This window comes from Ostrinia furnacalis, unplaced genomic scaffold (assembly GCF_004193835.3).
Source record: "Ostrinia furnacalis isolate ACB-3 unplaced genomic scaffold, ASM419383v2 OfSCF3015, whole genome shotgun sequence".
Classification (NCBI taxonomy): domain Eukaryota; kingdom Metazoa; phylum Arthropoda; class Insecta; order Lepidoptera; family Crambidae; genus Ostrinia; species Ostrinia furnacalis.
The window spans coordinates 78,262-103,741 of record NW_021133254.1 but is presented as its reverse complement, the minus strand read 5'-3'; the positions used below and the strand labels follow the sequence as shown (position 1 = coordinate 103,741).

The following is a 25,480-nucleotide window of genomic DNA, read 5'->3' as shown; positions in this document are numbered from 1 at the left end:
ACCGGTGCCAATCATACCAATGACAATGTCGGTACTTTTAATTGCCCTGTAATAATACTACAAAAGTTACAATTACATGAATTAAGCTTATTGCCCAAGTCTTTAAATAGGTGGTTTTAAATTAACTTCTCTTATGAAATTTTGATATGTATTTAATGATACAAAAATCAAAATTTAAGTGTTTACTGTTTGTGATGTGTTATTTCACCTTTTTGGATCAGTTCACCAAAGCAATTTACTATCACAGTATAGGTACATCCATTATCATTACATTATAGGACCTATGCCGTAAATTATCGAAAAGAAATTCCAATATAGTGTCAATCCATTTACAAAATAATTGCACACCAAAGCTATACCGAATTTAACATCATACATACTTTGAAGGCACTGCATTTTAGTTTAGTAAATGAAGAAATTATGAGTCGAAATAAATAATTTACTTATACTCAAACAATTTGTTTTGACAAATCTTTTCGACCATGACGAGTCCACAGCGGCGTCTACGGGGTGTTAGGCAAATGGGTATATGAGCCGACACTAGCCCATGTTAACTTATTATGCATATAAATAAATGGTATGGTGAAGTCAAAAATTTGATATCATTTTAATTTTTTAAATGTTCAGACAAAATACAATTTATAAAATTAGATTTGTATGAAAAATCTAATAATTTAAATGATGAAATCAATTTTCTGACTTTACCATACCATTTATATGCACATGTTAACATCCAGGGCTAGTGTCGGCTCATATACCTATTTACCTAACACCCTGTATATCCTGGATGTAAATACTTTTTGGCTATAATGTTTGATGACCAAACAGGCCATGCCTTTTCATTTAGATTTAAAAATGTTAAAAAAAGTATTTCATCCAAAATATAGATGCTGAGTAAGTGAGTACACGACTTTCAAGTAGGTAGTATGTTTTCTGTGAGGTTTTTGGAAAGATTTAAGTAATTTTAAAATTCAATTTAATTTACATAATTGCTTAGCTATTATTCGCCTCAAACCAGCTGATGCAAATAAATAGACAGAAATTAATTAAAATTAAATAATGTCCTTCAATACGTAGTTTGTCATTGTCATAGGAATCTTGCCTTATATTTAACTGTGTGATTCTTTTTAGGCTGTAATTAAGAACTAGCATGTACAAAAATGACTGACATAACATAATGAGTTCTTGAGGATAATGAGAATCATATTTATTGAATGCAAGCTGATTTGAATCAAATAATACCTTCATTGCAGTTTAAATTCAAGTCCAAGTCTTCGTTTGAACCATAGACAAGTAATAAGAATAGCATGGTGAGCGAAATTAGTTAAAAAATGAAAATGAAAATGAAAATGAAAAATTTTTNCATTCACAGTTAATGTTTCAAGCCTCAAAGATTCTAGTGACAAATGAAGTTAACATCAAACTACGAACTCGAATGAAAAGCTGCATTTACGTAAACGAGTCCAACATTAAACATACTACCCCCGAGTCCCTCAACTGTTCTTCCGATTCTGCAGTCCAACAAGCATTTCGTATACAAAAATCAGAGGTAATACAAAATTTAGTAATTTCCGTTAAACAAAATTATAGATTACAAAAAAAAACTACATAGCTAGTGCTAATATAAGTCGTGTAAATATGATTAACTTTATACTTAGAAATATCCATAACTCAGTTTAACCAATACTGAAAGGTGTCACCTACCTATTCGCTCACTTATTGCCAAAGTTCAGGCTGCGGCTCGCGCGTGCGGCGGCGGCGGCGCGCCGGGTCAATGGCGGTACCAGGCGCCCTGCACGCGCGTCTGGAAGTGCGACACCGGCGTCACCAGGTAGGCCTGCTGCGGCTGCTGGACCACCGCCAGCGGGATGACCTGCTGCGCCATCTCCACCTGCTGGCCGGCCTCCTCCTGCACGCCCAGCGGCTGCAGGTGCTGCGACACCTGCTGCACGCCGCCCACCTGCCCCGGCAGCACCTGCTGGTGCTGCGACACCTGCGGCACCAGCATCTGCTGCTGCATCGACTGCTGCTGCTGCGCCTGCTGCTGGTGGATCACCACGTGCGGCTGGCCCTGCATCTGTTGATGCTGCTGCACCTGCACCTGCTGCACTTGCTGCTGCTGCTGTTGCTGCTGCTGCTGCTGCTGCTGCTGCTGTTGCTGCTGTTGCTGCTGCTGCACCTGGTGCTCGCGCTCGTGCTCCTCCTTCTTCTTAGCCTCCATAGCTGCCTTCTTGGCGTCCGCCTTCTCCTTCTCCTGTTGCAGTCTCACAGGGTCTTTATTCTTGTCGTACGACATGCACTTGCCGCTGCGGAACGGCACCATATCCTTCGGCAGGTCCTGCTTTTTGGTCGCGAACTTCACTTGAGGAAACTGATCTTTCATGAACGCCCGGAACGTGGAATAGCCCATTAGCTTCACGCCGGGCTCGAGAATCTCCCCGTACTCCTTGTAGGCTTCGAACAAGTGCTTTCTCGAGTCGCCTTGGATGATGACGGTTTTACTGGCCTTCTTGCCATCCGCGTTGGGCTGAGCGTCTTTGGGTGATTGAGCGTGCTGCTTGAGATACTCCTTCAAGAAATTCGTGGCGTGTTTGTAAATGTCCAATGTGAACGTGTTGTACGGCTTCTTACCTACGTTGCCGTGTATCCGCGGCGCGACGCCGTGGGTCATTACGTGTTGCCTGATGCGCTTCAGTTGGTAGTGAGTAACATTTTCTAAATATAAGAATGCCTCTAAGCAAACCTTTCGTCCCTGATATACATAGCAGGCTCGTAGTCTCCTTCTGACCTTATGACGTGACGTTTCTGCCGGATTCGCCAAGCTAGCCATTGTAATTCCCATCAAGTACATGTCGTGTTCGCTTTTAGTGAGTTCAGCAATGTTGAGACGGTGACGATATACTGCCTCAGGGTTGAGTCCACGATAACAGTTGTCCTTACACTCACAGCCCCTCATAAGCCTTTCTTTGACCTGAAAATAACAATGTAACAAATTAATAATGTGAAATATTATGTTAAAGACAGTTTTCTGCTTGTTTTGGACTTACAACATTATATTTAGTTTTAAGTGAAAGGACTTTACATACTATTTAATTTTAAAGCTTGCATTTTATAAAAAGCATAATTTGTAAAGTTATCAAATTACTTGATAAAGGATTCCTTATCAATGTTAATGTCAGAGAATTTTAAAAAATATAGATTATGAAATCATGGTATTTTTTTTTATTATCACTTTAATTATAATAATTTACTATACCGCCTTATAAAATCACCNAAATCACCATATTTTTTTAAATATTTAACTGTACTATACTGCTGTACACAACTAGAACTTGCTATGTGGTGTTTTTATCTTTTTTGATAAGACATGCAAGAATGGTGTGGTATTTTTTTCTACCTACAATCATCTGAATTGTGTAAATTGGCATCCACTGTATTGCATTACAGTTGCATCCCAGCAATACAAGTTACTGCAATAAGTCTTTGTCATAATGAAAGCTATCGTGTTGGATATTGAATTTATTAGACCCTGGGCTATAATTAAAGAGATTCAATCATGGAAGTATTACCTGTGTAGGATTATCCTCCAGTTTGTTATCAATAATATCATCCTCACTATCAGAGTCCGTCTTTTTCTTCCTTTTCATTCCAACCTTTTTCTCGACTTTAGGCTTTGTGTCAACTTCCAATTCTGCAGTCTCGGCATCAACATTAGGTCCAAATTCCAGTGTATAAGTTGTTTGCATGGTCTGCATGTTACCATCACCATTTTCCACCTGAATTGTATGTCCTTGCCAGAGAACCTGTAATTTATAAGAGTAATAATTTAGTGCGACGGAACCAATAAATGTAATTTTATAAGTAATACCGTTCTCGGTTTCCTGTAAAACCTTTGTTTACTGTTAAGTTGTCGAGTCAAAAGTCATACATTCATATTATTTTTGAGTTTTCAAGGATCACAGACATCATCGTGGNCATCGGGGTGATTATTGGTGCATGAACATACCTGCTCTTGATGTCCGTTGTAGTTATGTTGCTGCATGTTCTGTGGGGGTCCCATTTCGAAGACAGAGTGCTGCCCCATGACGGGCGTGTGCCACTGGGCGCTCTCGCCGTACTCGCCGGCGCCGTTTTGGTCCGTGGGAATGGACACGATGATGGCCTCCTTGCTGTCCACGCTACGGCGCTCCACGGACAGCAAGGAGTGCAGCACCTCACTCGCCTCCTTCTCCGCCGGATTCACCACTTCCATCTTCTCGTACGACATGCTCTACAACCGATCGCTCACGTCAAATCACATGTACCTACATACGTATACACGTACAAAGGCGACACCTCAAACCCGCCCTGGCCATTACAAAATCGCACAATTCAATCCACATTACGAGAAAACCGCGGAGAACTTTTCAAATTCATGTAAATAAACATAACAAAAACCGCGCAATTATTAACCTTAATCGCATTTTTTAAGTTTCATTATCGCATAGCGGATCGAACTCCCGTGGAATATTGGGCCATATAGTCATAGCCAAGGAAGAATAAAACTCACCTATTTCACGTAATAACGGAGGTTGGGATGCTCAAAAACGTATCCACACAGTCGATGATGCCCTGTTGTTTGTTCCCTTTCACTTCATTTTGATATTGCAGTCATAATTGAAGAGAAATTAACAAATATTTCACTGAATTCACGGAAGCAATATGGCGATACACTTTCCGTGAATAAAATCGGAGGACGCCGTAGAACACGTAATTAGTACAGTGCGCCACCACTGGGCGTCGCTGCGATCGCGTTTCCCGTATCGACGCTCACAGGTCACAAAAGGCGCCATTATTTAAAATACGCACCGAAAAATAGCGCTCTAATTCGATTGTGTGGCTAAAAATTTTATAGATATTTATTACATTTAATTGAAGTAATTACAAGAAAGATTTTGGCACTTAACAATTAAAAGTACTTGACGTGACTTTTTACATTTGTCAAATTACATTAGGGTAAATAACCCAATAATCAACACCGTCAAAGACAAAGCATAGGAATAAATATGGAATATTATGATTTTGAATATAAAGATAATCCATACTTTTATAACGTTTATATATTTCAAAACATTTGTGATTTTTACTATTAAGAACTTTTAAAAAATAATGTTTCTCCATAATATTAAATTTCATGTAAGTAAAATCGATCGGCGCGGCGCGAGCATGCTAACTATAATTTAATGTTATAGTCGTATTATTATTATTTCAATAGTCAACCTTCCATCGTATGCACTCATAAGTCTTCAGTAATACGTTGAATGACTAAAAGTGTACCCATCTACGCAGTATACCTACAGCATAATGTTATTATTTATCCATAGTAAGCACAATATAATTTTGATTTTAATTTTTATATCCTCTACATTTTCAAGTGGTCTAATGTTTTGACGAATGAGTCAGTCATTCAGTGATCAAAACATTACCATTCTGATTTTTTGAGTTTCCTTCATGATATTCGGATATGGGTCCAATGTTGTGTTTTATTTTCTAAAAATGTGTCAAATGTAGGAAAATTTGCGTCTAAACATCTAAATTAAAGTAATTATACCAGGTGCGCTGCTATTTCGAATTTTGTATTTAGCTTAAAATTTTGGTCATATTGTGACTGTAGAATTTTAGGTAATCCATCAAGTGGCTACGGAAAATGTTACCCACCGACCGAGACACGCACGTCCAATACGACACTTTGTAATTTATATTATGAACGGGCTTAGTACTCACATATAAAACTTCGTTTTACAGGGTACAAAGAGGGTCTGCAGCCATGTGGAAAGTTCATTTACTACAGGCTAACGCAGCACTAGTACGTCATCCGGTCACGCATGCATGTTGATATAAAATTCCAACTCATACGACAATTTTGTGATTTAATTATTATTTTCTATTAGATCGCCAAATCAAAAGTAAGGTCTCTAATTATACCATAAATCAATAAGCATAGTGCTAGACAAGTTTGTTTGATGAACGCATTCGAGGACAATGTCCTGATTTAAAAGCGGGCCATGGATGGGACAACTATTCTCCCCTCTTTTGAAACATAACATTTGACTGCATGAATTAAATTACTATACATCCTGTTTTTTTAAATAATACATTATTTTTTAATAATACATTGCCTTTATTATTTTGATAAATTTTCAATCAATTATAATTAAGTATTTTTAGTTACCTAATTCAAGCCGTTACAGGTTTTGTAGATTTTATAAATTGTTTAGGTACGTGACTGTTTTTTGTTTATTAAATTCTGGAGCATTTACCTTATAACACTAACTGTCAAAAATAAAAGCGGGAATTCCGCGTAAATATGACGTCACTCACATGCGTTGAGAAACTTGAGAAAAGTACAGCAGGAAGAAGAAAGAAAGACGCAGATTTGTGGTGAAAAATAGTGTAACTGTTTTTATAGTGTCCAAAATGATAGCAAAAACAGATAAACGTATTGCCAAAACACCTAACAGTAAAAGAGAAGAACACAGGTAGGCAATAATGCCAATTTTATTGTATTTTAGGTAACCTATAAACAATAACAATATCTAAGTATACTTTACCTACCTGTTCAGTAATAAAGGCCTAGGTCATGGAATTTTGGAGCCTGTTTAGTGTTTAACTTTGTCATAGACATCGACAAGGTCTTTTGTATCACTTACTTTACTAAGTTTCTCCGAATAATATAAGTCTCTCCGGTTTAATTGAATTGAATAGGTAGCTACAATGATATTTGTTATTTATTACTCACTTATTCCCTAATTTATTGGTTTCACTTACCTGCCGCTGCGTCTAAAGCAAAGCAGCTACTCCTCGACTTCACCACAGCCCCAGGTGAAGGTCCATCAGGCCAGTCAACACGTTCTTCCATAGCCTTCGAAGCGCTTCTCTTGAATTGCTCCAAAAAACTGTCTATTTGTGTTTCTATACTTGTAGGAGAGGTAGCCATCGTTTCCACCGAAACACCAAAAACAAACACAACACGCTATCCCGCCGTAAAATCCATTCTACGCCTCATATTTAACCCGTGCTTCATTCTTTTTCGAATAAGTTCACTAGAGATAACCATTATTATTCCATATTGCATAATTATTCCTCATTCTTCGGCCGAATTCGTTCATCGACCCGGGTTTACGCACAAAATATCAAAGAAGACCGCAGACGGCCGCAGCCTACGAAGGAAACGATTCGATAACGCAAAGATTTTTACTACGGATACCGTTATTCTATAGACGGCATCGAAAATAAAGCGATGCCCACCGACATCTATCGATCGCGGTGAACAGCTGTTCGCTTGGTGTTGCCATTGCTAAGCCTAATCTTGAAGTGTTCAAAATTATGTTACATCATCATTTTACGAAGATATTGATTAATATTATTGCTTGGTGCTTGTTTTCATAGCTTTTAATGTTATTTTGCTAAATTATAACACTTGTGTAGAAGGGATTAATTTAATCTTTCTACGCAAGCGATGCTTGCTTTGTATGTGTGCGTTTACACTAGCAGTATAGGTATACAGAAGTGACGTCTCCGCGGTTGTATGTGTGAGGGGGGCGGCGCGAGGGGGTCGAGTCGCCGCACGCTGCGTGCATTTGCTAGTACCGCGCGAAGAGCGCGCGTGGTTCGTGATATAATCAGAGCGGTGACAGACTGTCACGCACGAGACTACACCCGGCCTCATAATGTCAAGTGAGTATTCTACCTATTCTCTTTCTTCTACTAAACCAATTTTACAGGAGCGACATTAAAGCCAAATAAATTGCAGATAACAAAGGAAAAGGTTGTCCAAACCTTTTTGGTTTGGACAAGAAACAGAAGATTGTTTTCGAAATTTAAAATTTTAAATGAATTTTTTGGTTGTAAGGTAGTTCAAAATTTATTTAATGCTGGTCCTGATCATCTTTATTTTGAATTAACCTTAATTTTCTCTTAACATAGGATCACACGATCGATTACCCCGTTTGCAGTTTTATGTAATGTTTCCACTGATAGTACGACATTAAATATAGAATTAAATGTTTCTTTACATCGTTACACGTCAGAATAATTATCAAGAGTCGCACCAGAGAACAAGAATGCGATGAAACAGAAACAAACAGTTTTAAATATTCACAAACGCAAAACTAATATGAGTAGGTACTAGTGCTGATTAAATTGTCATAAATTAAAAATTCTTGTTGGAGTGACCGAGAAGACTTGTTCCAGTAAAAAAAAAAAATACCAATTAAATTGTAAACGGTGATCTTTTTTAAATATTGGTAGGTAACGAAAGCTCAGTCCTTCATAATGTTTTTGACGGAGCTGGACTGGACAGCCTTGAATTTTATTCTTGTCCAGACTCTGCTCGATATTATCATTGTTGACACTACTATCTACGTCATCTCACAATCGACTTACGAGATCCGCGAATAGTGAACATTGGAAAATATGAATTAATAATAGATATTAACCCCACAATTCATGTATGTATGTAGTATCTCGGAGATTGTAAACAAGCGATTGCTATCTACAGTATACCCATAAACACCGTGCCTATCAGCATTGTTATCGTAAAAGTCACTGTAATGAGAGTCTGAAATTATTTTGCATTACATTTGACCACCAAACTCGTTTAAGGAATTTTATTTTGGTATGATAAACTAACAGGCGACATTTAATCAAGTATGTCATACGATACTGCTGAGATAATGTTATTATTTAAGATATAGATTGGCTATTTACGTGAGATGTTTGCGGTTATGCCTGATATTCAATACTAACCGCAAAGGTTCGCTCAGCCTAGTTGTGGCTGGCGCCAATGAAGGGATGATTTACCTATCCTCTTACGTTATTCGGTGTTGTCATGAGAACACGATCATACTCTAATAAAATCAATTCGAAAAATTAGAAATTTACTTGGATATAACTAACTTCCCTCTTCTACCTTAATGAGGTTGCATAGCATTGCATGTTACATGTAACGCAATCCGGTCACAATGTTAAGCTTCATCATTTTGAAAACTTAGAAGCAAGTTCAATTCTTTTAAAAGCTGGGTTTCAACATAACGTTGATATCAATACAACTAAACCCGCTTTCGAATTGCTTTTGTGGTGTAGTAGTTTATACTTGACAATTTATTACCCTTACAATGACCCAGATTAGGTACCAGTTAACATGAACCAGCAGTCCTACTTTCTCCAATCAATACAGGTGTTCATTTTCGCCTTTCTAATTCAAAAACTAAATACCTACAAAAATGCATAATTACTTACTATGTATAAGCACGTAGCGTGCTTGTGTGTTGTAGAAATGTCAGCTTAGAAAGTGCAATCACGAAAATGAGATTATGTGCTTGACTGAAACTGATTTTTTCGTGTTTTACTTTAGCAAATTGTTCGATTTTACAAAAAGATAAGCACGTCATCATTGCATTCCTGTATTCCGTTAAACGGTCGACTGCCCGCGTGGTTCCATCCCGCCGGACCGGCCGCACCTAAATAGAAACCGCAGGGACATTGCTCCCTAGCAGCGTCTGATCCTGCATCTCTCGACTCTCAAGTGCCTTGTTGTGGTGCCTTTGCCTGGAGAATAATTCGCTCTCATGATTTCCAGATACCAAGCAATCGATGTTTATTGCTGTTTACCGTGTTAGTCCTCTGTTATTTTTCTTCTAGTCATAAAGTTTGTTCGATCCTATGATGTTTATACTGAAATTTACAAGATAGGAAGTTCCTGAATTCCAGACCAGTTTTATGATGTTCTGAACCTTGGTTGGAATATCGATTAAAAATATTAGCTTGCCATTACCATTATTAAAACAAACATCGTGTGCCAGTTCCGGGCCATTAAAATTTAACCTCGTGTATTGGCGGTATTATGTGAAGCCAAAATGTGCCACATTAAACAGTGACATCAAGCAAACCCTCATAAATTGATGAACCAATCGTTAATTGAGATGATTATCATTGAAACAAATGATAATGTCTTTAGAATCTGTCTAATTCAATTAGTTACGGTTTTATTAACCCAATGATTGGTGTTGTCATCTTATATGCATAGGATTAATGATCATGCCAATCCAAAAATATTGACATAAGGTACGTAAAGGTCATTTAAATTATTCCTGCCATCATCTAATGCTTGAAACATAAGACTGATATAATTTTTCAATATCTAGTTAAAACTTTTCTTATGTTTCTATCAGAGCGTAAGAACTATTTGGCACATTTTTCCGGAGGCTTGGTCAGTCTCGTCGTCATTATTAGTGGCGCAGATGCGTTCAGCATTATTCAACATGTAATCGTGGATACAGCAGTGACGACGACAGACTCCGAATATCTAACGCTATCCACTAGTTTTATTTTCAATTTTATTTGTGTCGTGCTATTTCGGAGCAGAACGTGCGGCACTTGTCTATTATATGGCGCTATATATGAAGGCCCACGCGAACTGGATGCCCGGAGTTACTCACTTGAATATTTCTGTAGCATAGTCAGCATAATAATATCATTAAATCTCAGATGGATCCCGGAAAATCACTATGATGCATCTAAAGTTGAAGCTCATAAATCGCCACTAATGTGTCTTCAAATAGAAATAAGTAAGTTAAAACGCAATAGCGTGAAGTATAATTTAAACAGCTAAATGACCGGCACATCAAATCAATTTTAATTAATTTGATTAAATTTAAAGCATTTTGGCACGTGCCAGTATTGACAGTAGAAGGACTAAGTAACGCGCATACGGGTCTGAGGCGTCAACACAACACGTGCCAACACCTTTGCACTACGTAGGTGAGATTCGTCACTCTTTGCAGGAAGAAACTGCGCATTTCCCTAGATGTTTTTGCGACCATACATATAAACCAGCTAAAATACGATTCTGCGTAATCCAGCATCCAAAGAAGCTGTTTCCAGTTATTTTAGATATTACGCTTAGATTAATATTTATTAATCTAAGATATTACGTCGTTGGCACCCAAGTATAAGCGTGATCAGATTCACACGCAGTAAATTAGAGATAGATTAAATCCATTAAATATCTTGTCACCGGACCTTGTTGACATAAAGATGCCCAAGAAAATTATAAATGTGGAAAACTGCTATTAATAATTCCCCAGATTTCATATTGTGACGTTTATATTCCCAGCGTAAGCAGTTGTTGAGTTAAAAATGAAGCCATTGTTTCGTAATAAATGATTTCGTTGACATTCATGATAATGTTAATGCTTTTTAGAATTGTTTTATGTGATAAATAAAGTCTGAGTAGATTTTCCGTGCGTTTTTAGATTCCCTATTGTGTTGCACTTGACCGCTACTGGCATGAAAGTGGCTTTATGAATTGTGGGTGTACGTAATTGGTGCAATTGCCGGCAGATCGAGCATGGGTGACTCTGGCCACGAACGATTCGTACGGCCTTGGGGCGTTGGTGTTGGCGCATTCGCTGCGTCGCGCCACCTCTGCCTACCCGGCCGTGGTGCTCATCACGCCGTCAGTGACTGATGCCATGAGGTAATTATTGTTAAATTTTAGGAATGACCTGTTTGTTCCATTATCTCTATAGGATACAGAATAATACACTCCGATACATTTTATGATATTTCTCAATGATTTCCACAATGGCCGGTTGGTGGCGGCCTGCATCCAGCGCCTTCCCGCTACCTTTATGAGGTCGTCGGTCCACCTTGTGGGTGGACGTCCTACGCTGCGCTTTCCGGTACGTGGCCTCCACTCCAGAACCTTGCTGCCCCCATCGACCGATAGTTCGGCGCATTATTATACCCTGCCCATTGCCACTTCAGCTTGCTAATGCGTTAAGCTATGTCACCGACTTTAGTTCGTTTACGGATCTCCTCATTTCCGATTCGACCTCGTAAAAAATCACACACCAAGAAGTAGATAAATTAGATATATTAATTTTGATAATTTACACCAAAAATACCCTTGTTACAATCTTTGCAGAGAACGTCTCCGCGCTGTGTTCGCGGATGTTGTGATAGTGGACGTTCTGGACTCCAAAGACGCGGCGCACCTTGCCCTACTGCAGAGGCCTGAGCTCGGCATCACCTTCACAAAGATCCACTGCTGGAGCTTGACTCAGTACGAGAAGTGCGTCTTCCTTGACGCTGACACATTGGTGAGTGGGTTTTGGGTAAACAACAGGGATAATAATATCTTTACTAACTCACTTGGGGAACCTGGGAATATAAGGGTTACGGAATTCCTCCCATAATTTTCTCCCATAGTAAACACTTCCTAATTTGTGCCTTCGTTTGACTAATAGTTAATAGGTAAATATCCATACTGTCTGAGCCCGAGACTTGAGATTAATGGTGCGTCCAGACTGGGCGCACGGGCTCGCGCGGCAAACTCAACATCCTGCTCACTCAAAAGCAGGGTGAGCAGGATGACCAGCGTGCTGGGCGAGCCCGTGCGCCTAGTCTGGACGCCCCATTAGACTATTTTCATCATGAAAAAAATAAGGCATCTAATCCATCAAGGCGTAGCGTACCGAAAGAACGGCAAAAAGTTTACTCTTTGTATTGAACTAATTCACAGTTTATGAAGGATGTTCAAAGTAAATAATATGGTATACGGGAAATAGCCAGTGCTAATGCTTATAAATAAAACCACTGTAAACGGGATGTAATAGGAAAATAGGTACTATCCAACACAATGCTCTGTAGTGCTAGAGGATAAAATTTAATTTAATATAGGGGAGAGTTCGGTATATTGTACCGCCGGGTAAATTGTACCACCCTCATATTTCGTAAAGTATTTATTGAATGTCTGTAATTGCAACACTCAGCTATACACAACTAAAATCAATTAATATCGGCCATGTGATTTTTGCCGTGACAACAAACACGTGTGTTTTATTTTGAAAAGTATTTTTTCATTGTTTTCAAGTAACTTTTGACAATACATGTTTAGTTTGTAATTTTGTTAAATTTAATCACAGGGTGTTTCTAATATATTATTTAGAAGCGTAAATTAGTGAGCATTACAATTATTGGAAACATTTTTCGGTATTTATAAGCTATATTTTTTACCGATTTTTTAAAAGCACCATCACCTAGTCGGCTAAATTGTACCACATCAAGTTGTATGGAACTTTACCAAAGGATTTTGAATTTTTTTTTAGTAAATCATATTTTGAAGTTATAATAGCGTAGTTATGTTTGACTAACAATAAATGAAAGTNTGAGGTAATTATTGTTAAATTTTAGGAATGACCTGTCTATTTTATTATCTTTATAAGGTGCAGGGTAATACACCCCGATACATTTTCCAACTGACCTAAGTATGATATTTCTCTTTGCGAAAGCAGAGGCTTCTCTAAAATACTTCTAGATAACAGTAGCTGCGAGAAGTGCAGGGCGACTCCCTAACTCCTGTGTGTCACTGGGGTCGTATCTTACTTCACATAATAAAGGATGAATATATTCAAGTGGGCAGGTGTAGTCCCCCTGTAGGTGGACTGGCGATCTGGTGAAGGTCACGGGAGATCCATGGATGCGGGCGGCGCAGGCCGATCGTTGTGGAAATCCTTGGGGAGGCCTTTGTCCAGTAGTGGACGTCATGTGGCTGAAACGAAAGAACGACCGATATTCAACACTTGATAACTTTGTAACGATTAGCCCTCCTGCAGTAAGAAGTATAGAAGCAAATTAATTTGATAGTTTTACACCAAAAATGCCCTTGTTACAATCTTTGCAGAGAACGTCTCCGCGCAGTATTCGCGGATGTTGTGATAGTGGACGTTCTGGACTCCAAAGACGCGGCGCACCTTGCCCTACTGCAGAGGCCTGAGCTCGGCATCACCTTCACAAAGATCCACTGCTGGAGCTTGACTCAGTACGAGAAGTGCGTCTTCCTTGACGCTGACACATTGGTGAGTGGGCTTTGGGTAAACAGGGATATCTTTACTAACCAACTCACTTGGGGCCCTGGGCATATACTCGTAAGGATCACGGAGTTCCTTTTCTCCAACAATAAACACTTCCTGTTACACATCGAAATTACTGATATACAAGTTCGCTAATTTGTGCCTTTGTCTGACTGTTATAATTGTTAATAAATATCCATAGATATGATATGAGCCCGTAACTTTCGGCTATTTTCATTTAGATTTTCAACATGAAAAAATAAGGCATCTAACAATTTTATCAATGTGTTTTCACCAAAGAATGGTGAAAAGTATACTTTTTGTATTGAACTAATTCACAGTTTATGAAGGATGTTCAAAGATTGGTTCAAAGTGGTAATTATTACGGTATACGGGAAAAAGTCAGTGCTAATGCTTAACCATTGTGAACGGAATGTAATGGGAAAATATTTGTCACAATGCTATGTAGAGCTAAGTAGAGGATAAAATTTAATTTAATAAAACATCAAATTCCCAGTCAAAAAGAGGGATACATGGCGCTTATTTACATGTTATACGGAAGATCCAAGGTATGTGAATTGTGTCCAAATAAATATACGCCACAAAAAGAAACAACAAAGAAACCGGCATGTTTGGATAGATATCCAAATAATAGGTACCTATTATCGAACTGCAAAATAAAATGTTTATTGTTTATTCTCAGCATGTAATACATACACGTGTGCGTTTGTGTATGCAGCTCGTAAACTGTGTCGTAAACAGACTGCAGTCTGCACCATTGAGACGTTCCGCAACGCATTGTAGTCGCGGTCGCCGTCGGTAACGAGCTGGCGACAATCGGGCCATAAGGCCATAACCATAAGCTCGTTTTATCTCGAGTTATGTCATTTCATCGAACAGTCTGTTAATCACTATAATTGATACCAGACGGGTTTTGATCACACACATTAGTATTGTCAAACAAACGATTATGTTTTATGCCAACATACAGCGGAGACATGAACTGTCGTTAAAACATAAAAAATAAAGAGCATTTCCTGTTTTTTATACGTTTTATTTTTAAATGTCGGACATATTATTTCGGTCTTCGAAAAGAGGGCTTTCAAGGCCGGGCTAAGGTTCTTGTTATTAGAATTAACACATTTTTACTCTGCTGGTGTCCTAGTGATATAGGAATATCACTAGGCCTCTACAGTCAAATATAAATATCTTTACTTTTCAGTAATCAGCTGAAAATTTTGTTAAAGAATGCCAATAATGGCCTCAAGTCTTACCTTTGTACTGTTCAATGCTATACCTAGGTTCACTAAGAGTCAATCAATTTATTAGATGAGACTCATTTAGATTTATTGGATTCAGATCAGTCATTGTCATGGTTGACAGACACTAGGCACGCCTCTGGCTGATATAATGTATGGTAATGGTACACGTGGCCGACTTGAAAACTGCGTCCTAAACACAGACTACGTAATATGGTACATTGATCTTGAATAATTTGGTCGCAAACGCAACATTGTAGTTGCCTCTATCGACAGACAACATTCAAACATTTACATAGATATCACACGTCTTAGCAGTGTCGCAAAAATATTCTTGTTTTAGGTTCCATGTTTAACAATTAGTACGTATTAGTTTATTGATTTGATCCCCGATAAAAGAGTTTACGAGTAGGTCATTAATTCTATTTCGATCGTCAATTGTTTATGCCATGCGAAAGTCAATGTTACCGGATGTGGACGTTAGCGCAGTAACACGAGATGACGAGACGCATAACCGTGGCCCAAATACCTACTTGTTCCCAGAAAATTTGGAACTGTTCCAAAATACTACACTTTCATTCTACAATTTTCTTTCAGCCGTGACAGGCGTGTGGCGAAAGTATAACACCCAAATCGCAGCGTCTGTGTATCTCGATTTACGTTATTACACAATTGAGACGCTGATGTTATTCAATTTATTTCATCTCCCGGGCCTAACAACAAACAGTGCGATACCGTTTTGATAGAATCCATTGAGCTACAGTTCTTTTTATCGCAGGTTATTGTGTCAATTGAAGCTTCATCCATATTCTGATAACGACTTATTCATAATTTAGTTTTTTCTTACATTCACACGCGAAGTTACACGCAACAGAATCGATTGAACATGATGTAAAGAATGCTGCTTTTATCAAAGATTAGTAGGTATTTTTAATTCTAACGACCACGTGCTATGAAAGTTATCTAATCTTCAGTAAAATAATGAAAACACCAGTCTGGAGGACACGCTGTTGAAACGTGCAAATTGACCCGTCAATTGAATTTATTAAATAACTGCACTATAAATACTTTTTATCGGGATCTTACGTTACCTAACATGTTTTTATACTTCTAAAAAAGAAGTAGGTACCTAGTAAGCTAACAAAAGTACCTACCTACAGTTGAGATTGGTGCAATTGAAACCAAATGTCGAAGAATATTGCAGCAATTATATTATTTTAATTACCTTTGTAATATCACGTATCGTCTAGAGAGGGAGATATTATTATTGTAAAAAAATATCGTCTTATTAAATACATTAATATTATTATCTTCGTCTCGCTCATAACAACGTCCGTCCCGAGGAGATTGAGGCAGGAGGAGGCACAATTATTCAATTTCACATTCTGAGAATAATCGAGAAAAGGCACAACAACGTCAACAACCCATTTCATAATAGGTATTATCTATCATCTTAACATCCTATTAAAATTATCTTCGTCCATATTCACAGGTAATCCAAAACTGCGATGAGCTGTTCGAACGCGAAGAGCTATCAGCGGCGCCGGACGTCGGCTGGCCAGACTGCTTCAACTCCGGAGTCTTCGTGTACAAACCCTCCAACGAGACCTTCGAGAAACTCATCAAATTCGCACAGGAACGAGGCAGTTTTGACGGTAAGATTATTATTATTATTTCAGCCACAGGACGTCCACTGCTGAACATAGGCCTCCCCCAATGATTTCCACGTCGCCCGGTTGGTAACGGCCAGCGCCTTCCTGCTACCTTATTGAGGTCGTCGGTCCACCTTGTGGGTGGACTTCCCACGCATTTTCCGGTACGTGGCCTCCTCTCCAGAACCTTGTTACCCCATCGGCCGTCAGTTGTGCATACTATGTGGCCTGCCCATTGTAGCATAAGACGATAACCTGTGATAATCTAGTGGACTATTCCACTTAAAGCTCGGAGTGGCAGACAAATATTCCAACGATATATTCGAGCAACTCATAATAGAATTTGCACAAAAACGGGGCTGTTTTGACGGTAAGACCTTGACTTTGTATCGAGTAGGCTGTTTCACCCAAATGTCAGACTTTATGATCCCTAGATAAAGTCCGATTAGATTACATGAAACAAATGAATGCAGCAACATGAAATGTTATCTAATGATTCTTTTTATTTAACTCTAAAGTCTCTATGATGAACGTCTGAAGTTCCCTGATGACCTTGACCTTGGCTGGAAGGAAAACAAATGTGTTTTAGTAGTAGATTTAATTTTAAAATTCTTTTTTATATTTTTGGGATTCATCCCAGAATAGAACGAGCATGACGAAATAAAGAAATCATCATGTTTTATGTGTAATTTTTTTTTGTCCTTAGGTGGAGATCAAGGTCTCCTCAACTCCTTCTTCTCAGAATGGGCACATGGAGACATCAACAAACACTTGCCATTCCTTTACAATGTCACATCTGCGGCCTTCTATTCCTATCTGCCCGCGTTGAAACAGTGAGTTATTATTATTATTTCAGGTCCCTTTTAGACAAGAAATTGCAGCATTCGTAACAGATTCAATTTTTTTATTGAAATTACCAAAAATTAACAAAAAGCCCGAATGAAGCGATTTCAGAATTAAAACGTTATTGTTAGTATCATTGTCTATATAATCGGCTATCTATCGTGCAATTATTTTGGTCATAAAACAAGCACAATGTTTTTGGTCCTTCGAGCCGGATAAAAATAATTATATTCCAATTTCCAGCTATGGGCAAGACTTGAAAATCATTCACTTCATCGGCATTGCCAAGCCGTGGTTGCAACAGTTCAACTGGGAGTCCCGCACTGTGGACGCATCCGACCACTTGAAAGGGCTTCTCCAACTCTGGTGGGACTTATTCGTGGGCCAGGTCCATTCCCAGCTTGACGTCACTATGGTAAGTGGGCCTCTTGAGAGTGAATGTTTTATTTTTGTTTGTCACATTGTGAAAAAGTGCAGTGATAGTCATTATTAGGGGGTGATCATGATTCGTTGTACTGGTCACGACAATATCGTCGAGAAATGTGTATAAACTTAATTTTGTGTTCATATTATATGCTAGGCCACACTTTGGTTATATTCAGGTTAGGTATCGATTCCCGTATCGAATGTCATTGAAATCGAACCGGTCGCATTGCGGTTTCCACCTCTCGACCGCAAGCCCTTGGGGGCTTAATAAAGTCCAGTAAACCGATCCATTTTACTTTCAACCGTTGATCTGATCACATCTTAACATGTTTTCCAAGCGTACACAACAGGATTCTAGTGTTTCAGAGGTGAGAATTTTAAATAAACTGTGCTATTTGATGTTGTAACAATCCGTACTTGATTATGAATCGTATAATCCAGCAGTAGGAGCTACTTTCGAGTTTTCGTTTGGCTTGTAAATATCGTTTAGCGAGTGACCCCTGACTCCCCGAGTGACTAAACTTCATGGCTTGCACTCTGATGCTTTGTGCACTCCTGCTAATTGTCGCACTTATTGTTTGAAGCATTTTGACACTGTAAATAAAATCTTTTCTCCAAAATACTAACATTTTCTAACGTTCCGAAAATTGGCTGTTGGTGGCTTTCTGCACGGTTTGTTAAATGTTTAGTTTTGGGATTGCGTAGATGGTGTTGGTATTTTGGTGAAAACCACCGTGTTATAAAATAAACATACTTTCATTCAAATTAAACTTTATTTAATATTATATTAACAATTTCCTAATTACTCATCGTTCACCGCGGCTTCCACATATCGTATGTTTATTTCGTAACGCAGCTGTGAAGTAACCTTATTAAACCGTTTGAACAAAGCTTTGCGCACTGTACATTTAGTTTTGTGCTTGAAGCTCGGTTCAAGTGTTTGTCTGCATGCATTACCACTGAGACTTTTTGTCACTTCAACCGATAGGTTGAGGTGCAAGACCCCACCCCGGCGTTACCTCCGCACGACGTCAGCCAACATTACGCGCCCGTCGTCGACCCCGAATCAGAGTTCCCCTGGCATCACCCAGATGCGCAACCCAAGGAAGTTTACCATAGAGAAGAATTTGACTTAGGCCAGTTCCATGACCCATGGGAAATTTACGGAGGACAAATCCCACCGAATAAAGAAGAACCAACCACTCACAACACTATCTTGGGGCGAGTGGAAGATCACGAAGAGATGAAGAAGTATGCGTGGGAATATCAGCCCTCGCATCAAGAATACAATCCCGTACATTATTCGCAAGAATCCTCTTCTCAACATAACTATCAACCATATCAACATCATGAGCATGAGCGTCAGGAAATTCAAACTTATCATCACCACTCAGAGCATCACTGGGAATCTCATTCCCACGACCAAAGTGGACACTATCATCATCACCATCAAACAGACGTGCAACATTGGCAACAAGAGCCAAATCATCATCATCATCATCATCAACATGAACATCAAGATCACTTTCATCACGAAAATCAAAATGTTCATCATCATGACGAAAATAAACAGGAATATACTGATTACGGTCAAACATATCATTCTCACGAACATCACCACGATCACTCTGTATATAACACTGATCATCAAGCACATCACCATCTTCCTCACCAGCCACAACACGAGCAGTCGCACACCCATCACGTGCACACCCAAATTCAGAACATTTCTTCAGATTCTAAATCTCATTCTCACCACCGAGTCGAACAAGTTCTTCGAGTGCATATAGACCACGACACAATTGCGAAACTTCACGCCCCAAAAGGGGATCAGACAGAAAAAGTTAAGGAAATGATGAACGGAGATGTCTCTGAGAGTGAGAGTGATTATTACGAGGAAATCAGGCCGAGGCACCCGTACGATGGGTTTTATTTAAGACACAGGGTTATAATAGACGCACGGGGCCGTAAGATTTGCACCCATGAGATCCCACCGACTCCGTCACCGTCGCCTTCCCCACCACCAGACTGTGATCCGATTGAGTGTCCCCCTGATTTACCAAATGGGGAATCGCCACAGGCTAATGACGATGAAGAGCAAGTAAGTCTTCTTATATCTCATAAAAGGAAATGGTATGTATTTATCATAAGTATTTATACGAAATAAATAGTTCTCAACAGGTAACTACATAAGTTGCTCGTTTGAAGACGCTACTGTCTTGATTTGAGACTACCTACCTTTGTAGATTAGTTTGCATGCACTAAACTAAACTTGAGAGATTTGCAGCACGCTATTAACTTCTCGTATAGTAATTTAAAGTACCAACGCCATCAGTCTATTTATTTCTTAGTTTTAGATATCTTTAATTAACTTTATTATAGCATTAATTACTTCCTCAAATCTTCGTGTACCTACTCGTACCTACACCACGTCAAAATTTACAATTAGTATATTTTTTCAAAGATCTAACATTTCACAGTACATACTACTCGTATTTACCTATTTATTTTGACTGCACACAAAAGATATTCATGAATGTTTCATTAGACGGGGGGGTTTTATTATATTTGTTTATTGCCTTAGATTTACCTGAAACTTTATATTAATTTCAGAGTGGAGTTGCTGGCAACTTAGCACGAGTAATCCCGGGCGCGTCTGGGTCTCAGCGCGAGGCGCTCGACGAGCTGACTCGCCGTCAAGGATGGGAAGCAGGAAACATCGACTACATGGGGGCTGACTCCTTCGACAACATTTGGGCAAAGATCTCCCAGACTCTCAGCCAACCCAGAGTGTCGCCTCCCAAACAGCTGCCTAAAGAGCCATCGCCGCCCAAACAAGAAGCGCCCGCTCCGGCGCCAGTAGAAGTGGCCCAGGAGGCAGCTACAGTGGACGCCCCTGCCCCCGAGGCAGCGCCGGCTCCAGTGGCGGCCCCGGAAACTGCTGTTGAGGCCCCCGCGAAAGAGCCCGCTCCTGAAGCAGTCGAAGCACCAGTGACCTCTCAGGCTGCGGCCCCTGTAGAAGCTCCGGCCCCAGCAGACGTACCAGTGACAGTAGAAGCCGCCCCGAAAGAAGCGGCCGAACCGGTAGCGGCTGCTGAAATTCCGGCCACAGTCGAAGCCGTAGCGGCTGACGCTCCCGCGCCAGTTGACTCCTCAGATATCCCGGCCACAGTCGAAGCAGCTAGCGCGCCAGGTGAGGCCCCCAAATCGACCGAGGCCCCCCCTGAAGTCCCCGTATCTGTGGAGACGCCGGTCGCCTCCGAAGTAGCGAAAGATGAGCCCCAAAAGACTGAGACACCCGCCCTTCCGCCCACCCCACCAGTAACGCCAAAGTCCGCCCCAGAAGCACAAAAAGAGGAGGTGTCTGTGCCCGCTGCAGAACCTGCGTCTGAAAGTGCCCCCCAAGTAGAATCTGTAGAGACCCCGAAAGAAGAGGTTCCAGTACCCGTGTCTGAACCTGTCTCAGAAAGCGCTCCCAAAGTAGAGTCAGTAGAATCTAAAAAGGAGGCGGCTCCCGCATGCGACCCCGCATCGGAGAGCGCCCCTAAAGTAGAGACTCCGAAAGTGGAAGCTGCTGTATCTGTAGAAAGCGTCCCCAAAGTAGAATCGCAGAAAGACGAGATTTCACCCGCCTCAGAGGGTGCTCCCAAAGTAGAGTCAGTAGAGAGTCCAAAGGAGGAGGCTCCCGCTCCCGTAGAAGCGCCCCAAGCTCCCGTGGCCCCGGCGACCCCGGTTTCGTCCGCGCCGGCCAGCCCGGCGAAGCCGCCCGCTACGCCCGAGAAACCTTTGGCGCCACCGTCCCCGACGGCCTCCACAGATAGCCCGCCGTTAGCCAATACCCCGTCCAAGGAAGAGGCCCCCGCGCTGCCCGCGGCCAAATGTAAGTACCCGACCGGCAGCGACGGCTAACGGCTTGCACTCTCAGCCCTCACCGAGTTCATTTGCAGTTTTCTCTTAGACTTCTACTAATTCATAGACTAGGTGCATCTGTTTTACGCGGATACCGTTTGTGTCTTACTAATGCGGTGTTCCCGTAGGGCGCGATGCGCTCACATGTTTTTCTTTTGTGCCGTTTTGCGATGTTTTGGTTTTATTTTAATTTACTGAGCATACGTTTCAAAATTCGTTGTTATTTCACCCAGCTACCGAGGAGGCAGCGCAAGAGACGAGGCTTTGATAGATCAGGTAATAATAACCAAATTGTTTTTGGACCTAGCTCAACCTCCATTTTACATTTTCAGCATTATGACCTCTTTCGTCGCACATTTTCTTAAATCTCAGCTAATTATAGGTATCTTCTAACAGAGGTTGGGTTGCGCCCAAATATCCAGTGAGTAGGGACCTTTTGAGCGTTTGATCGATAACTCATTACGCTCTAATTGACAATAAATAAATGAGCAATAAGACTTCCTCAAAAGACCAGCGTAATGTGTTTTATCGAAGCTGCCGAATTTGCTCTGAATTTATTTAAATTTTTTAAACAACTAAACACTCTTTTATTTTATTGGCACTTCTTCAGCAACCAAATAATATATTTTCATACATAAATAATATACTTTATTATTGTCCAGAATTTAATTAAACTAAAGGAATTTAGAGCAAAATCGTATGCGCATGAACACGTGATGCACTCATGAGGATATTGCAATTTGGTTAATTACAGAACCGAATCGCAATATTCCGTTTTGTTTTATTTGCTTCACATTACTATCACACATTGCAAGGAACATTATTCCAGCCTATCCATCGTGATACACTTTCACGCATAGATGCCGATTACCTATATCGATAGTCACTAGAAATATTTAAACAAACATTATAATGATACCACAATAATACTCCTTGTAATGCCATTCGGCTTCGACCACTCAACTTACAGTCTAACTTTCCGCTTGCATCGTTCTCTTTAACACGTAGCTATGTTTTCCCTCGACTTGTTCCAGGCCCTAACCGAGCTTGCTCTCTAATGTGACCGCCATACTAACGCCACATCTAATCGATCGAGAGAATAAGGCGGGATTGATTGTGTAGCGGAGGAGCGTCGCAAGGTGGGGAAGTTGCAGCTGCGGCCGCCTGCGGTCGCCGACCCCCTGCCGACTCCCGACAGCGAGCTGGAGGACGCGGCGACGCTGGCACACGCCATCATCGCCAGCGAGCTGCGCACGCCCACCGTTTCGCCGCCCGAGGCCGCCGCCGCCGCCTCGCCCCCGCCGCCGCTGCAGGAGAAACGTCTCTCTGTAGAAGGGCCCGAAGTCCCCACGCCGCCTATCTCGCTCGCACAGATCGGCGTCAAGCCCGCGCCCAAGGCTAAGCCGACCACCGCCGCCCAAATAGAGTCCTCGCTAGCAGACAAATCTGAGCCCGCCGCGACCGCCGACCAACCGGCGCCTAAGAAGAAGGTAGTCAAAAAAGTTAAGAAGGAGACCACCGCCGCCGGCGGCGAGGCGCCCGTTCCGCCGCCGCGCAAGAAGGAAAAGAAACCCAAAGAGAAGTGAGCGCCGTGCTCTTCATAGTTCCTCTGTGCCATAAGTGTAGCCTTACCTGTCTAATTTTAATCTTTATTTAATTTTCGAATATGCTTTTATGTACTGCGTAATCTTTATGTTAGAATTAATTATATGTCGTCGTCATCACACGTCCATGTATCTTTTTGTTTGAAATTTTTACTCTTTATGTTAACTAAATATTTTTACATTTTAACTTTATTTATTTTTAACAGTTATTTCGGTTTTTTAAATTGATTACCAAAGGATCAACGTATTTATTGAAACGAAGTTTTTATGTAATTTTTGTATTAAAATTATATTTTGGAGTTGTTGAAGTTTTAATTGTGTCTATCGTAACAAATAGGCAAAGTAGGCGCCTCCTAGTTAGATTGCCTACTCTACAAGGATTTCCACTTTTCCACAACGATTTGTCTGCATCCAGTTGATCCAGTATATTAAAACAAAATATTCTTACTGAATTAGTTACTTGAATGTATGGGAATAAATTTTATTTTTTGGTAGTGAGACGGCACTAAAAGATGATTTATATCAAAAGTTAGTTTTTTTTATTAAATGATAATATACAGCTCGTCACTATTTACGCCAAAAACAAGTTTTACGGTATTAAAAATCGATGGAACCGAATTATTAAAAAAACATTACATCACACAACATTAAAAATGCTAATCAGCGCCATCTGTTATGGTTTCTAGAATATAAATTAAATAAATTGAAAGCGTGCTTATCGGTGACCTGCCGTCAGTTTCGAGCCTGTGGCAGGCCTTTTTGGAGTTAAATTCTATTGCTTATGTCTTAGACAAACTGTCTACTCGCTATCAGCTATCCTACGAACATTTCTGAGCTCTTACTGGACGTCGATTCCAGTCAAATGACGATTTCATAGAGAGGTTGACATGAAAAAACGGTCTTCCCTCTGCGATGTGCGCCGGCGCTGTTCAGAACTTGGTCTCGGGATAAAGCCACCAGTCTCCCGAAAGCGTCTTAAAACTTTCGAAACCCAGGACTGGCTTATTAGGCGCTGACGTGCGACAGCCCGCTGGCTGAGCCCTTCTTGCAATAGTGCAACGATTTGTGCTGCTTCTGAAGGTGTAGAATCCCAGGTAAAGTGTCAAAAGAAGCGGAGATGTGTATGAATCAACGTGCGAAAGCAAAAATCCGAAAACGCGTGCTTTTATAGGGGGTAAATAGGCCACAACTCGCGACGTATCAAACAGTTCATACATGTCTTTTTCGTTACTTCTTCACATCAGCCGGGATATCTTTTTAAATACTGGTGTGATTTAAATGAATTTGGTATCAATTTAAAGATAAAAGTTTAATTTTTAAAATGGTGCCACTTTTTTTGTTCCTAACAAATTCGTTAGTACACAAGATCGCGTGGAAACAACTTCATGTAAGTGATTCCATACTTTTGCTCGCGAGTGTAGATGGCGTTACAAGGTTTACATTAGCCGATCATGAAAGGTACCTACTCGTATATTATAACGTAGCGCGAGAATAATATAGTTCCAAAATACTGAACTGTCCTATCGATGACATTGACAGCGGGGCGCCACCGTCATTACCGAATCGCTGGTTCCGATTTTTGCCATGTTGGAAACCATAAAGTTGAACGATGGTAGCGCCCCCCTGTCATTGAGTTTGGCGGGACAGTTCAGCGTGGGTCATCTATAATAAAAAAATCAGTGATAACTATGTAAAGTTATTAAAAAAAAATATTTACGTAATCTTCTGACACTGACTGGTACCTCTACCTACAAAATCTTACAGATAGAAACTATAGAATGACTTCTTTTAAAAAAATTGCGATTTTACATTGCCGTATTTGGTAAACCACGCACTCTTGATAAATTCACCGCATGTTCCCTTCTTTAATGAGAAATACTGTATCTGCCCAA

The 25,480-nt window shown here is 40.3% G+C and overlaps 3 protein-coding genes across 9 annotated transcripts in view; 1 reads left to right on the top strand and 2 right to left on the bottom strand.

The window, feature by feature from the left end:
* Window positions 1-7,272, bottom strand: part of LOC114356998 (guanine nucleotide exchange factor DBS) — a 90,041-nt gene extending 82,769 nt beyond the window's left edge. The window contains exon 1 of the mRNA XM_028310412.1: window positions 6,808-7,272. Coding sequence (XP_028166213.1) covers window positions 6,808-6,976 — 169 coding nt within the window. The 5' untranslated portion in view covers window positions 6,977-7,272. The remainder of the gene's footprint in view (window positions 1-6,807) is intronic.
* LOC114356993 (uncharacterized) lies at window positions 1,131-4,762 on the bottom strand. Its single transcript, XM_028310407.1, has 5 exons — window positions 4,550-4,762; window positions 4,007-4,270; window positions 3,570-3,803; window positions 1,373-2,971; window positions 1,131-1,324 (listed from the first exon to the last, which is right to left on the bottom strand). Exons 2-4 carry the CDS (start codon window positions 4,265-4,267, stop codon window positions 1,772-1,774), a joined length of 1,695 nt encoding a protein of 564 aa, XP_028166208.1. The 5' UTR covers window positions 4,268-4,270; window positions 4,550-4,762; the 3' UTR covers window positions 1,131-1,324; window positions 1,373-1,771.
* A 294-nt stretch (window positions 7,273-7,566) lies between the features above and the next one.
* On the top strand, window positions 7,567-23,887 carry LOC114356992 (glycogenin-2). Of its 7 annotated transcripts, none has more exons than XM_028310402.1 (10): window positions 7,567-7,716; window positions 11,383-11,518; window positions 11,969-12,143; window positions 16,647-16,809; window positions 17,513-17,639; window positions 17,893-18,064; window positions 19,064-20,176; window positions 20,689-21,955; window positions 22,218-22,260; window positions 23,107-23,887. In XM_028310402.1, exons 1-9 carry the CDS (start codon window positions 7,710-7,712, stop codon window positions 22,250-22,252), a joined length of 3,195 nt encoding a protein of 1,064 aa, XP_028166203.1. In that variant the 5' UTR covers window positions 7,567-7,709; the 3' UTR covers window positions 22,253-22,260; window positions 23,107-23,887. The 7 variants fall into 7 exon arrangements, with proteins under 7 accessions (XP_028166203.1, XP_028166202.1, XP_028166201.1 ...); XM_028310401.1 differs by having other exon boundaries at window positions 23,019-23,423; XM_028310400.1 differs by lacking the exons at window positions 11,969-12,143; window positions 22,218-22,260 and adding an exon at window positions 13,727-13,901 and having other exon boundaries at window positions 23,107-23,780.
* Window positions 23,888-25,480: the final 1,593 nt, after the last annotated feature.